Genomic DNA, 14,774 nt, shown 5'->3' on the forward strand with positions numbered 1-14,774 from the left:
CCAGCTGATTGAAAACAGCGCTGCGGCCTTGTACCCATGAATCACCTCTCAATTATATTATAACGCGTACTGGTTTCAGTTTTTCTGCTTTTTTGAAGTCTGGATGGGATGACTGAATGCAACAAACACTTGCAGAGCCTCGACCCTCAACCACAAAAGTCAGCAGATGACGGGCTGAACCGAGTAATCGGTGGTTGGTCCACATAGTTGGTGACATTTTGTCATGTCTCATACAGAAACACGCAGGGAGTCTGTGTTTGGTATGCCATGAACAGCTGCTGTAAAGAAGCCTTAAGAAGGAATTTACGCTAAACGTTTGCAAATTAGTTCTTTAACCTCTTGCTTTAACCCTAAAGGAGAGCATCAGTTATACATCTTTACATGGCTTTAAAGCCAGACTTTGTTACCTTAGTAACCCAGTGTGCCTTAGATTTCAGGGACGGGTTAGGGTGGTTGCTCCAGTTGTGCTACTGCGTATCAAGGCCTCAACATGCTTCAAACAACGATCCCATTTTTATATAATTATATGTAGCAGCCATATTAACCTTGTTGTTTACACGTGCCTCTTCAACAATGTAGCTAAAAAGTCTAAAGAGGTTTAAAAAAAGGGTAACTGGACTTCTTTAGGTTTGTGAAGACGCTCCACCTTTCATCCAAAAATGCTTCTTCAATTCTAAAAAGAAAAGGTCATGTGATTTATCACGAGTCACATGAGGGTCGGTACCATCATACTGTGCCCCAACCCATCATGTGACCATCATGTGACTTATTGAAGTCAAACATCATTACAAATTTAAAGAAGTCTAGTTGTCTCTTTTTTCAGGCTTTCTACACTAATGTGACCTGCATGACTAAGAACCTACACAGACACATTGTACATGCCTGGTTTAAACACATCTGTCCCCCTCTAAGTTTGTCTCCTTCTGAATCACTGCACTGCTTCCAGGACATTTTGTAGACACTGTATTTGATATGCTCGCTGGATCTTTTCCACTCCCTCAAAACGACGATCATTTCCCTTGAATTTCACTATAGTGAATTTGGCAAGAAGTACGATTCTGTTGTTGTGGCTAAAAAACATTAGCGTGTGAAGAAAAACACTAGAGGTGAGGCTGTTTCTGCTAAATGTTCTTCCTCAGACTCTTTGGGAGGTAAAGGTAACTCTGTTTTAACTGAATTTTACAGTGCAAAACCCAATGAATGTGAAAAAAGCTCAATTCAGACCTGATGCACCACCTTTGGGCCTTTTTTTCTGTTATACTATTTAGATTCTTTGTTGCCCATGATGTGCCACACTGGGATCTGGATCTTTCTCAAGTTTCTCACCCACATCTTCCAAAGCCGAACCTTTCATATGATCATCACTCTCTGTCACGGTGAAAGTGAATGATACACTTTCGAATGACAACTGCATGGCAGGAGTCTTGCATTCAGCTATCCATCGTTGCTGATATCCCAAAACATATGACAGACAGGAAACACAGTCAGTGGGGAATCTAATTAAAGCAGGATGGGGTCCGATTGCATTCAATATATCACCAGGGGTGGCATGCTGGGGCCTTTCTGTGTGGAGTTTGCATGTTCTCCCTGCCTGTGTGAGCCCACAGAAATGCACGCTAGGTTAATTGGGGAGCGTGTGACTGTCTCTTCATGTTAGGCCTATGATGGACTAACACGAAGGGTCCAGGGTGTACCCAGCCCAGCTCCAATGTGACTCGTAGTTGGATAAGCATGAAAAAACAAATGGATAGATGACTAGCCATCTGGTGCTGTGGTGCTAATATCAGCATACATCAGTCTACAGCTGAATCCAAATAGATGGTGGAGGCTATGAAAGTAGACTTTTTTGTTGTAATTTAGGCTATGTCCACACGTACACGGGTATTTTTGAAAACGGAGATTTTCCGTTTTCGTTTTAAAAAATAATCCCGTCCACACGTAAAGGCAGAAATGAAGGAAAACGCTGCTAGGAACATGCCAAAGCAACAGGTGGCGATATATTCCTAACCGTGTAGAAATGTTGGCCAATCAGAAGTCTAGAAGCCTCGGTGGGAAATAGTAAACAAAGCTGGGGCATAGAAGCAGAACCGAGTCGTATGTGTGGAGGGACAGTAACTGTGTGTGTATATGTAAGCATTTAAACACTGCAGAGAGGACAATTAACAGTATTGTAGAAATTCATTTCATCGAAACAACAACGTGGCGCACACTGTGACGTCAAAAAAGGCGCACACCTTTGACGCTGCGTTTTCTCCGTTTTTCTCGTCCACACGTAAATGCAAAAACGGAGTTTTAGAAAATATCCACCCTGGCCGGAGTTTTTAGAAATCTCCGTTTTCACTGACCGAAAACGCCGTTTACGTGTGGACGAAAGGTGCAAACGCATAGAAAAATCTGCGTTTTCAAAAATACCCGGGTACGTGTGGACATAGCCTTAGACATATTGATCCTTCAAATGTAACTATATTCTTTAAACTGGCCACATAAGGATTAATATGATGCTAGCAGGTTGATATTGTTTGCAATATCTTTCTTAATAAGTAAAAACCACAATTTAAAAAAAGTTTTCTGCTTTAAAACTGCAGACAATAATGTTTTGGCTGCATGAGCAAAGATTATTTTATTAACTTATGGTTTAAAATAACTAAAACTACCTTTACAGAATAGTGAGTATTGGAGGGCGTTGTAACTCCTTTCTACTTAAGACTCACTCTCTATGTGTTTACAGACCACTTTGCATTTACTCATTAATCTCTGGTTTCTTCCTGTTTAAAGGGAGTTCTTCCTTCCCACTCTCGCTTGTGTCACTCTGCTTGCACATTGGGGGCCTTCTGATTGTTAGAGGCTGCTGTTTATTATTGTAGATTATTTGACTTACAATATAAAGTAGCTATAGGCAACTCTTGCCGGAGCCCAGCTCTCTTTCTCTGTGGAGTTTTTGCCTTTACACAAGCTTCACTATTAACTCTATCAAACAAACAAAACAGCGGTTTTCATTACAGAGAGTCATGGTTAGACAGTTTGTTTGAAGCATAATGAGACCTCAACCTGCAGCCGGTTTTAAAGACTGTTCTCCATAAACTACACAAAGTCTCTGTGGCATTGCTCTCATCTGCCCAAATGAAAAATATATGCTCCAAATCTAGAACTTGCATTAATGATACAAAATATTTGCTACATCCTTTATTAGTGTATCCACTACTTTAAATCCTAAGACTCTGCTCATAGCCATGAAATTGAAATCATGAGGGTTTTCCTGTGCAGCTTTATGGATTAGTGGAAATTCTTTAACTGCTGTAAAAGATCTCATCAAATAGATTTTGCTTCTTTTATCTTCCACCGTTCATACAGGAATCCTTTAAAGTCAACACTACAATCCCTGTCAGTCATCTTGTGGATTGAATTTCTCTTAAAAACATGAAATGAGCAGCTGTGCAACCTCCTTTCTGTATGTGTGAAAGTGTTGTTGAACACAAACATGAGATGTGTATGTTTTAAGCTCAGCCCTGTGGAGAGGAAATACTGTGTATTCCCAAAGAGAGGCGTCTCAGGTCGATGCGGGCAACACGAGGGCGACCCAGAGAAGACGACCTGGGCGGAGAGGACGGGGAGGATGCGGGAGTCCTGGTGCAGCCGGCGAACAGGTTGGACGAAGGATGTGTGCGTTCAGTCATTTAATGAACCAGGTAATTCATTGGTCAACGTGTGCCAGCGTTCAATTTTTTTGTCCTTGTTTTTGAGGCAGTCAAACCAGTGCTTGAGCCTTTCTCCATTTGCATTGATACCCAGAGATACACCACCTAAAAGGAGGCACAAACACAGAATGACTTCTTATTAGAAAGATAGGAGACAGGTGATACAAGATTTATAATGCATCACTTTATAATATCAGTTTATATTCTTAGCATCATAAAACAGCTGAAAAACAATATTAAAGATGAAAAACCTTTTTACAAATTATTTATAAGTTGGTTTACTAAAGAGAATCAGTTAAGTTCACTTCCAACTCTGTGTGCTGCATCACTGGACTTTGCGCAGCTCACATTAAAATAAAAATCCTTATATGTTTATTCTATATTAAAAGTTACAGCACCCTCCAGAAATGTATGCCAAATGTGGTGCTGTCCATTATGGCTGAACATTTAGTCTCATATGTCCAAAAGACGTTGTTACAATAGTCTTTTGGTTTATTCAGATGCAACTCTGCAAACCTGAGCCGTGCTGCCATGTTATTTTTCGAGAGAAGAGGCTTTGTACTGGAACCCTTCCAAACAAACCCTTCTTGTTCAGTCTTTTTCTAATGATACAGTCATGCACTTCAGCAGTGAACATGTTAACTGAGGCCTGTTGAGTCTGAGATTTGTCGCAGCTTGTCTGTGCGCTGCACAATCCGACCTTGGGCTGAGTTTGCTGGGACGTCCTCTCTTTGGAAGATTGTGTTATTGTGTTAACATACATCTGAATGCTCCAGACCAGCAAATTACCAAAACTTTAACAGAGGTGCTCACACAAACTGATGACTGGTTGATTGAGTGCATTCGATTAGCACTTAGCTGTTATTTACGCTTTATATTCCTCTGGAAGCAGTGAGGACGTACTTAGCTTTTCACATGACTGCACAGAGTCCTGTGAAAACTTTGTCACAGTACTGCAGATACATCTGAGGTCTTGTGTTTCCCCTGAGCTCCAAAGATCTGATTGGCTTGGTGAGAGGGCTTTTTATACAGACAAACAGATTCCAGCTGTGATTTGAAAGCACAGGACATGGCACATTTTTCAAAATGTGATCATATATATTTTGATAATGTGTAAATTCATTATGATTTATCATATTATGTGTTGACTTGTTATATTACATTGTTTTGGGGGTTATTCATTATGTTATTATATTAACCTCAGTTGTGACATCTTCTTGAGTTGGGCCTCGTTTAATAGCTACTTTCTTTACCCTTTTTTGGAATTTATGGATAATGTTACAATTATTCTTAAGATTAAAAACCCATGCTACACAATCACAGCTGGCTTTTCCATCGCCTTAAAAGTCACATTACACAACAAACACACAACCCCACCTGTGTTGATCTCCATCTTTTTGTTGTAGCAGCAGTTAGTTTGTGTTTGCATTCCTTTTCATGTTGGAAATGCAAACAGAAACATGTAGACCCCAGTAACCCTCAGGGAGTCTCAAAGTGTCAGCAGAGTGAAGCCCAGCACTGCTTACCTATGAAGTCATTCGACTTTCCAATGTCGTAGTCCCATACGGTCACCTCCAAGGTCTTTTTGGTGAGGTCTGCATATTTTATGTCATAACAGAACTCCTGCAGAAAATGAAAGAGGGCAAAATAAGAGCTCCACAATTTTCTCTCTCAAAACGTATGATTAATAATACCTCATCTTTTCTGATCACCACAGTGGGGTTTTAAGAGTTTATTTATTCTGATGGACCATCGTCACACACACACACAAAAACACTCTAATGTGCAGTTTTTCAGTTTGCATAATTATCAAAACAATTCTGAAAGCTTTTGTTTCATTTCCTGCTGAAATTCATTCGGAACGCCTCATTAGGTTTTAATATTTTGTTAGTGCCTTAAACAAGACGCTGTTTAATCTAGCTCTTCTCACTCTAATGTTTTTTTTCAGTCACTACATAACCAGACTCATTTTTGTTAGTTAAGGACACTCACAGCACAGCAAAGGTGTCAACGTATCTTAAACTCAGAGTGGAGGAAATTAAATGCAGAATACACACACGGCTTCTGTAACAGCATGACAGTGTAATCAATAAAGTCCACTGTCCACTAAATGAAACAAGCATTTTCTTCTGATATCAATTTGCAGTTTGCGAAGCAACAATCTGCGGTTCAATCACCTTAATGAAACCAGAGCCTTGATATGGAGGAGGACCTCATTGCTTGTCTCCAACAGAAAGGCCAGGAGGTGATGGAAGAATATGGGCGCAAAAAATGTCAGAGGAAATGTCAAGTCGCTGGCCTGTGTGAGCGTTCGGCTGGGGTACGTCCACTCGTATACAAGCAGAAACGTCCGAGCCGAGCTGCCCTGTGGCCCGTTCAGCCTCGAAAACATGTTTGGCATTCTTGTTCAAAATGTGGCCGAAGCAGCACCTTTCTGATTTCAACACAATTTAAAATGAGCCATGAAGGGAGGTGTTTAGCTGTGAGACTGAGGAGCTCCGGCTCAGCTGAGAAGAACATAAAGGTTGATTACTTAAATTGCTTCCTTCACGGTGAATTTGTCAAAGCAACGGTATACAGCATGGTAAAGGTCTAGAGGCAATGCAACAGCGTTCAAAAATATATTAAGCTCCCTGTTTTAACAAACATTATTTGCATTTTTGGACACCTGGACCAGAAATAACTGAGTTGCTTTTATAAACTAAAACGCATTGTCCTCTTTACTCTGGCTTTTCAGCTGCTAAATGTTTGCAAAGTACTCACAGTTGCAAACTACAGTTAAAAGTTAATTGTACTTTGCAACTGTCAGTACAGTGCTAGTCTCTTATTTGTTTTTACTTACATATTATAATCTTACTTTGAATCATAGACTGAATAAACGATGGACATGAGTACCAATAATAGACAAACTAGGCAATACCCTGGCAACTGCTGTCACTAGGTGAGACTAGTTGAAAGAGGGTGATGCATAAAAAACCTTCTTGGTCACTAGAAGATTGCTGTGGATGTCTGCAGTTTGCATGGAAGACGATGACGTGTCTGGAAACACTTATCAGCTACTTGCTGAGCGGCAGTGAAACTTAAAAACATTAAGTAAACATTTTGATTATTCACTTTCAGAGTAAAGGTTGTGCCTTAACATTTCTAAAGGTGCAACTTTTACTGTCGCTTGATGAGTAGTTGGCAAGTGTTTGCAGACAACTTGGTGTCTTCCATACAAATTAAATGTGACAATGCTGATCTGCAAAAGACCACAAACACCACAGGGAGGCTTTTGGTGCAGTACCATACTGTATGTCTCTTTGGAACCAGTTTCACCTATCAGCTACCAGCAACCACTTGCAAACCGGTCAAGGAGTACACATTTTCTCCCAAGGACAGGTAGCTGACTGGTCTCTAGACCTGTGGGACTAAAGCACACGGTGTCTCGTGATGAAACCGCCATTGCCATCTTGATGTTTTGAAGCCTCACGTTTTCTGATACACTTCTATACAACTTGAAGCCTTTTTACAACCCCATGGGGTTTAAAACAATGTTGATGTAATGTAAAACAATGTAACAACAATGTAACAATGTAAAACATGTTTAAGGCAGCTTCATGTTGGTTTTACTTTTTAGGTTAACCAAGCTTGTTAGTGTTAGCTATCAGCTTAGCGCTCTCACATCAAAATATGCCCACTTATAGATTCAATAAACCAAAGGAGTGTTCATAGTTCTAAAACCAAGCAAACAAATGATTGGGTTATATCATTATTTAATGTTTTTGCTATTACATGTATCAGGTTAGGAACTATATTTCTTATATGTAGTATTTGAAATAAAATATCAGAATCCTGAAGGCATACACTATGAAAAGGGAAAAGGAGAAGACAAACTACAGGTGTTATACATTCTATGAAGGTTTGCCACTATAAAGAAAACTTTTACATTAAATATGAATTTTTCTCTCTTATTATTACCACTGTAAAAAGTGTTTATTGGTGCAGATAGAGCCATTAAAACTTTATTTTCAAAGCTTCAGAGCTTCAGGCATTGATAGGACTAAACAGTCACTTAATAATCAAAGTTAACCAGTCAGTAACTCGGCCCATCGGTTTTATAAGGGCAGACAAATAGAAGTTCAGTCCTGATAAAATACACCTGCTAAACAGGACTTTAATTATTTAAGTCATTTTTGGTTCTGCAGCTTTTTTTAAAAAGCCATCTTGTTATGAATTAAGAAAAATTCCAATAGTGTTGCCCTGTCAAAGTGGCTTTTGTAGGTCCCAGGCTTATGAAGGTCGCTCAGCACATAAAGCACCAGATAAAGCTCAGGCAACAATAAACAGGAATAACATAGAAAGAAATGCTGCAAGGTTTAGCTGTGGTTTATACCTCATTGAACTCAGGATTGAGCGTCTTCTTTTTCACAGCAGTCTTGTGCTTTGACTTTTTGTTCTCGTCTGGCTTCAGATACCTGCAGGACAGAGAGGGGAGGAAAGAAAAGAAGATTTAATACAAGACTTAATAGTGCAGGCCCCAGAGCTTTTTCTGATGCTTATATTTATGAGTGAAACAGCAAAAATGAAAATATTACATATCCCTGCAGAGCACCCGGTGCTCATGTGTTATTTTGAACCACCATCAGTAATGTGAAGCCTCACAGACAGTGGTCAGACAGCACACTGTACATTTCTCAGCTGTTATATTGTTCTGTCCTCCAGGGGGTGCTGTGGGACTGCCCTACATTCAACCACACAGCTGCATTACATTACACACACACTAAATCACTACATCATCTGATTTTTAGAAACTCCAGATTTTATTAAGGCTTTTCTTTTTTCAGTTAGCAGTACAAAGACCTTGTGGTGCTTTCCCCTCCAGCTGCAGTCCCACTCTATCAAGACTGATGTCCCACACGTGGTTAGTTAAACAATAACATTTCACTCTAGTGTCTGCTTGATGAGATTACTGTGGAGAAGACATCTCACCTCATAAGAAAAAGACATTTCCAAAGTCAGTCGATACTCCTGTGCATTACTGCAGAGAAGGTCTCCAGTCTCTGGTTTTATTTAAACCCTTCATCTCAGATTCTCTGTGTGAGGTTTCTGTGTGTTGGTCATTTGTTCCTATTATTGGCTTTCCAACCTTTTTTTTGTGGAGCTTCTGGGAGTCATACCACACTTCACTTTGCTAGACTTAGACAAAACTAATTCACGTTTATTTCTTTCGGTTTTTAGAGAGATTATCATTTTAGAGCCTGTAATATGTACTGCTGTTACTGTGACTCAGGCATGCAGCAGTAACCCATAAACTATTCTCTGCTGACTGCCAAAATCTGGGGGCTTCCAGTGTAGCTGGTGGATATGGCGGGGTAAAGCTTGCTGTGCTGTGTGCCGGTGACACATTTTGAAAAGTTAATAAACTCCTTTTTTGGCAAATGCAGTGCTTCATTTGGCCATCACAGGGACTGTTTACCTGAAAGCATCCAAAGCCAGCTCACATGTGATTTGTCAATAAAGCTTGAGGACTACAGAGGGAAAACTAATTTTCCAGTTTCAAAAACCCTCTCGTTTTATAGCTGATAAACACATTATAAATGGCCAGTAACACTTTATAATGTGGCCCTCAACTCAGGGGTAATTCCCCTGTAATGTAATAGAATATCAAGGTATTTTATTTAAATTACAATGAAATATACTTACCTACAAATACACTAAGCCAGGTTTTTGCAGGAAAAAAAGAATTATTTTAAAGTGTTACCAAATTAACTTTTTTATTTAAAAAGATAATTTTCATACACATTATTCTGCCGATGAAGGGAGGAAGTATGCAATCGTTCTGTTTGTTCATGTGTCTCTTTGTTAGCAGATTTTATGTGATGGTCGATACCCAGTAACAGCTCGAGCTGATTTAATTTAGGTGAAAATCAGGTCAAGATCAAGGTCATGTCAAATGTGAAAGTCCGTAAAAACTTCATATTACCCCATTTTTTTTAAATGGATCATCTTCAAACTTTACAAAAATAACCTTTCAAGAGGGGAAGAGATGTAATCTGATTACTTTTTTCAAGTAACGAGTAAAGTAAGGGATTACTATTGCAAAAAGTAATTTGATTACTGTTACTTTCCCGTAAGCATGCTGCGTTACTGCGTTACTAAACTGTGATTTTGTTTGTGAGAGTGTCTCATGACAATGACGTACAATTATTTTATTTTATATGCTGGAATATGCAGAAAATAGGTTTAAATGTTAAACAAATGTCTTCCAGTCAAAGACAGTTGCATAAAATTTAATTTTTGCTTGATGCAATGTGCATAAAGTTAAAAGATTAAAACTAATAAAACAAGTTTTAAAAAGAGACTTTTTCATTTGATTAAATTTTTTATGATTGATTATACAGAACAAATACAATTGGGCTGAAAGGTTTATTGCTTTATTACGTATTCAGGTTGTGTATAATGTTTTTAAAAAGTAGCTAAGTAATAAAGTAACTAATTACTTTTGAAAATATAAGTAATCAGTAACATAATGGGATTACTTTTTTGGAGAAGTAATCAGTAATTAGTAACTAATTACTATTAAGTTGACCAACACTGCTTGGGGGACATGAGTATCTTGGCTGGCGAAGCATTCGACCTTGACCTTAACTGTTATGGCCAAAGGTCATGTTGATTTTTTTTTTTTAAAGAAACCATACTGAGTAATATATCATAAGAAAGGTCATGGAGAGAGCTGCACAACACCCTACATCATTACAATGGAGCTATGACAGGCTGATGTCATCATACTGTAATAAAATTATCATAAAGGATCAAAGTTTTGACTCTTGCCCTTCAGTGATAGTGCTCTTGTTTACACTATGTGTTCTTCGTTTTCAGTATCCAATGACATTTACCTGATTGGTATACATTCAGTTCATACCAAGCACGTAATGTTTAATAACTGGAATAAATAAACTCAAAATTATTTATTCGTGTTGAGGGTGAATAATCATTTCTGAGTGTAGATTTTAAGGTGTAGTATCATAAAAGAGTGCTTATAACCCAATGTTGGCAATTAGATACATAGATAAAAAGATACAGGGTAGATAGATAAGATAAAACAGTAACTGCTCTGATACTTTGTTTCTTTTAAATTAAATAAAAACAATTTAATACATTGTGTTTAGTTTCATTTGATAAAGTTTTGAGTTATATACAAAAGCCAATCCATCTCCAAATGTATCAATGTGCAATAATAAAGCTGACATGTACACAATTTTGCACCTTTTTTTTCTCTACCCTTTACAAAGGTAGATTTTTGAAACATTTAGACTGAAGAGCAAAACTGGTAACAAACACTTGTTTTGAAAATGAAGGCTACAAATATCAATATCAACTACAAGAGCTCCTGTCAGGGGTGAAAAGGCTGTATCTTAGAGGGAAGTGCTCCAGTAACAAGCTATTTCACCCGAAAAGTTACAGTCAGGCACTATATTTTCTTAGATGTCTTGTTTTCTTAGTATATGAAATGGGTGAACGCATTATTTAAAGACTCTCAGCATAATGCATAACAGTTTAACAACTAGCTCTAAAACTGCTCAGAACATCATCATAAACGAACATGTTATGTTATTTTAGATTCCATTATCCTCGGTGAAGTGTATGTACCACACTGAAAATTGAGAGTATGTTGTGGAATATGCAAAAGAAATTAAACTTCATATTTATTTAAATTAGCCGAGGCGTTCCTGGCGTGCTCACAAAATGTAACAATGTGGTTATCATTTTCAGTTTGCATTCGCTGCAGTTTGTGAGTCAGAGGAGAAAACAGGGTCTTAGTGCTGCTGTTTCTCTGGATGAAGGCATTTGTGTTTGTATACAGCCTGTGTGTGTGTGTGTGTGTGTGTGTGTGTGTGTGTGTGTGTGTGTGTGAGACCGAGTGAAGGTTAGACCTTTGTTTCTGTTCTGTTTTCATAAATGATGCACAAGGCAACTTGTACTTATCTCAAAACCAGCATAGTGCACGTTGTTTAGCGTCTCTGTGCTTTTGGCCAAGAACAGTTTTTGGGTGGTATTGCTCATTCTGATGTGGTATATTTCATTGCAATTACAGTACCTCATCACATCCCTCTCTTCTGTTATGTGCCCATTGGACCCTCACAGACTTCAATTTCCCAAGGTAACAAAGAGACTTAAAGGGAGGCTAAGTGGGTTATTCCTCACAAGTGTACCCTAGAGAGAGTGGAAGCTGAAATTGTTGATGAGGACACTGCGGCGAACCTAATCGTTATCACGTAATGGGATTACTGACCCCCTGGCAAAAAAAAAAAAATCTAAGGGTGAAAGTTATGATGCAAACAAAGCAATTCTGCAATATGATGACTTTAAATATTTCCCTGTGTGCGTATGCTGTGATTGTAGAGTACAACTATGCCTTTATGTCGTGAGTTTTAAAATATACTACTCTTTACTTCAAAGCCGATGAAATGTACTTGTCATTGACTGAATGGCCATTAAAGAGTGTAAAGTACTCCACTACCTTGTTGACTAATGCGTGTCTGAATTCTACTTTCGCACAATTTCTGAATATCCGCGACACTCCCAGCACATTAGAGCAAATGGCTTAACGTTCATTGACAGCTGTGACTTGATCCTTCAGATAAACGGCGCTGCAGGAAGTGTCTATGTGTCAGATTATACATTTTCCTTATTCTTCTTCACGTGAATCAGTCAGTAAATCTATTATCAGCCTCGGTGTCCTTCAAGCTTGGGGAAGATTTTTTTCCGTCCTCTGACGGTTGGAAAATTGTTGCCGGTCCCTCTCCACTGAAACGAGTCGCGCTTTTGTTCTCGAGGTGTGCACAGCAGAGTCGGAAATTAATTGCACTTTCATTGCTCAGCCAGATGAAAGACTTGGGAAATGTTTGTGTGATAAACAGGATTGTCCTTCGAATTGTAGCCCGTGGATGGCACAGGTAGTGTAACATCAGCACTGCCAGCCAGCTAATCCATTTCAGCACCTTTAAAATGTGCCACATAACAATGGAGAACAGCAATAATGTGAGCATCAGGAGTTTGAAAGAGAACTGCTCGCTCCACACGTTGCAATTGTTTGGAATTTTGGCCATGCTTAATATGAGCATCCACCATTGCAACATCATATACACTCACCAGCTAATGCATTAGTCAGTAAACCTATTATTGGCTATTGTTCAACTGCTCATTAGTGCAAATAATAATCAGCCAATCACATGGCATCAACTCAGTGCATTTAGGCATGTAGGCATGTACAAGAGAACCTGCTGGAGTTTGAACTGAATGGGGAAGGAAGATGATTTAAGTGGCTCTGAACATGTGTAGGGTTCACAAAAAGTGCTCAGAAACAGAAAACAGCCCGTTTGTAGCAGTTTTCTGGAGAAAAATGCCTTGATGATGTCATAGGAGAGTGAACAGACTGATACAGATCGGACTACAGAATACCAGGTTCCATCCCTATGAGCAAAGAACAGGAAACTGAGGCTACAATTCACACGAGCTCAGGAAAGCTAGACAACAGAAGATTGGACAAACACTGCCTGGTCTAATGAAACTTCAGACGGTGGGTCAGGCAGTTCAGGCTGCAGGTGGTGTAATTGTTTTCTTGGCACACTTTGTTTAACACCACAGCCTACCTGAATATTGTTGCTTACTATGTCCATCCCCTTATAACCCGTGGTATCTAGCTTACATTATAAAAGCCAACTGCAGCGACTAAAGTCATTTTGTAGCATATAAATAAAATAAAACTGAATTGAATAGAAAATGAGTTTGGTGCACTCAAAAGGACTTAACAGTAACTAGATCTCAATCCAATAGAGCAACATTGGGATGTGGTGGAATGGGAGATTCACATCATGGATGTGCAGTCGGCAAATATGCAGCAACTGCTCCATGATGTAATGTCAATATGCTGCTGAATCTGTGCCATGAATAATTAGTGCAGTTCTGAAAGTAGCAAGGTGTAACTTTAAAAATGTGGCAGAGTGAGTGTATATGAAAAAAAACATAAGGAAAAGTATTTTTGGCTGACTGTAAAGCGTCTACATCATATTTTTTTTTATCATTTATCTTATTTTAATGCCTTTAAGAGTCACATAGAGTTCGGTTCGATGTAATTCAATGTGTAAACATCGTGATTGTCAGTGAATGGTTTAATTTTCTCTTTCCTGCAATTTCATGTGCAGACGCATGATTCAAAATTCAATTACTCAATAACAGATTGTAAAATAAATTACTGCATGAGTCAATGAAGGCACAATACATTACTATGAAATTGTGAGGTAATTCAGGAAAATAGCTCAAATGTGACTCATAGTTTTTCCCGCTTTAACAATAAAATAGTTGCATGGGTTATTTTTATGCCATTCCAGCAGTGTTTATTTTCCTAAGTTGTCTTATTTTTTTCATAAAATGACTTTGCCCAAACATTTAATGAATCCACTTTTATAACAAAGCCTGGGTGCTTGATTTCCCGTTGCACTGGTCTAAATCGAGGAGGAGATAAACGGCGTGAGTGGGTGCCCTGCGGAGGTTTTGTTACGAAAGCGGTACAAAATAAGCAAATCACTGTAAACATGGCATTTCAACCTGCAACAGCAAGAGCAGTCTGCTAATGTGACAAGAAGAAGGGTGGAAATATATTTTCTGATAAGAAACAGAAGCGCTTTGATGACCTTTTATAACATGAGGATTGTGTTCACAAAAACAGAAATGTCCTGAGGTCAAGTTTAAAACGTTTGGTCAGCTATTGAGACAAAATAAAACCTTCTTCAGTTGATTTATCGGAACTATAGTTATGATTTGGATTGATTGGCATCGTGTGATTTTTCACATGATGCTATAATATTTTATTTTTAATATTAGATATTAAATTTGTCTCCCTACAGAATATATGTGACTATTTTTTTAAACTTGAAATCCCACTGAGCTTCTTCTCTTGGTATAAATTTGATCACATACAGCAATGTTCAGGTTAGATCTCTATTTACCACACAAACACATTACTATTATGGACCCTCATCATCACCAAGAGTCAGGTGCATAAACTTCATAAACCAGAAAACGTGGAAGTTATGG

The 14,774-nt window shown here is 38.6% G+C and overlaps 1 protein-coding gene across 1 annotated transcript in view; it reads right to left on the bottom strand.

Annotated features, from left to right (window-relative positions):
• Positions 1-2,456: 2,456 nt before the first annotated feature.
• The window catches only part of LOC116328474 (double C2-like domain-containing protein beta), a gene marked incomplete at its 5' end in the record, with an annotated part of 86,595 nt that continues 74,277 nt past the window's right edge, over positions 2,457-14,774 (bottom strand). The window contains 3 exons of the mRNA XM_031750277.2: positions 2,457-3,800; positions 5,222-5,318; positions 8,071-8,152. Of these exons, the coding sequence (XP_031606137.2) occupies positions 3,667-3,800; positions 5,222-5,318; positions 8,071-8,152 (313 nt within the window). The remainder of the gene's footprint in view (positions 3,801-5,221; positions 5,319-8,070; positions 8,153-14,774) is intronic.

The sequence above is a fragment of the Oreochromis aureus genome, linkage group 10, assembly GCF_013358895.1.
Source record: "Oreochromis aureus strain Israel breed Guangdong linkage group 10, ZZ_aureus, whole genome shotgun sequence".
NCBI classification, from domain to species: domain Eukaryota; kingdom Metazoa; phylum Chordata; class Actinopteri; order Cichliformes; family Cichlidae; genus Oreochromis; species Oreochromis aureus.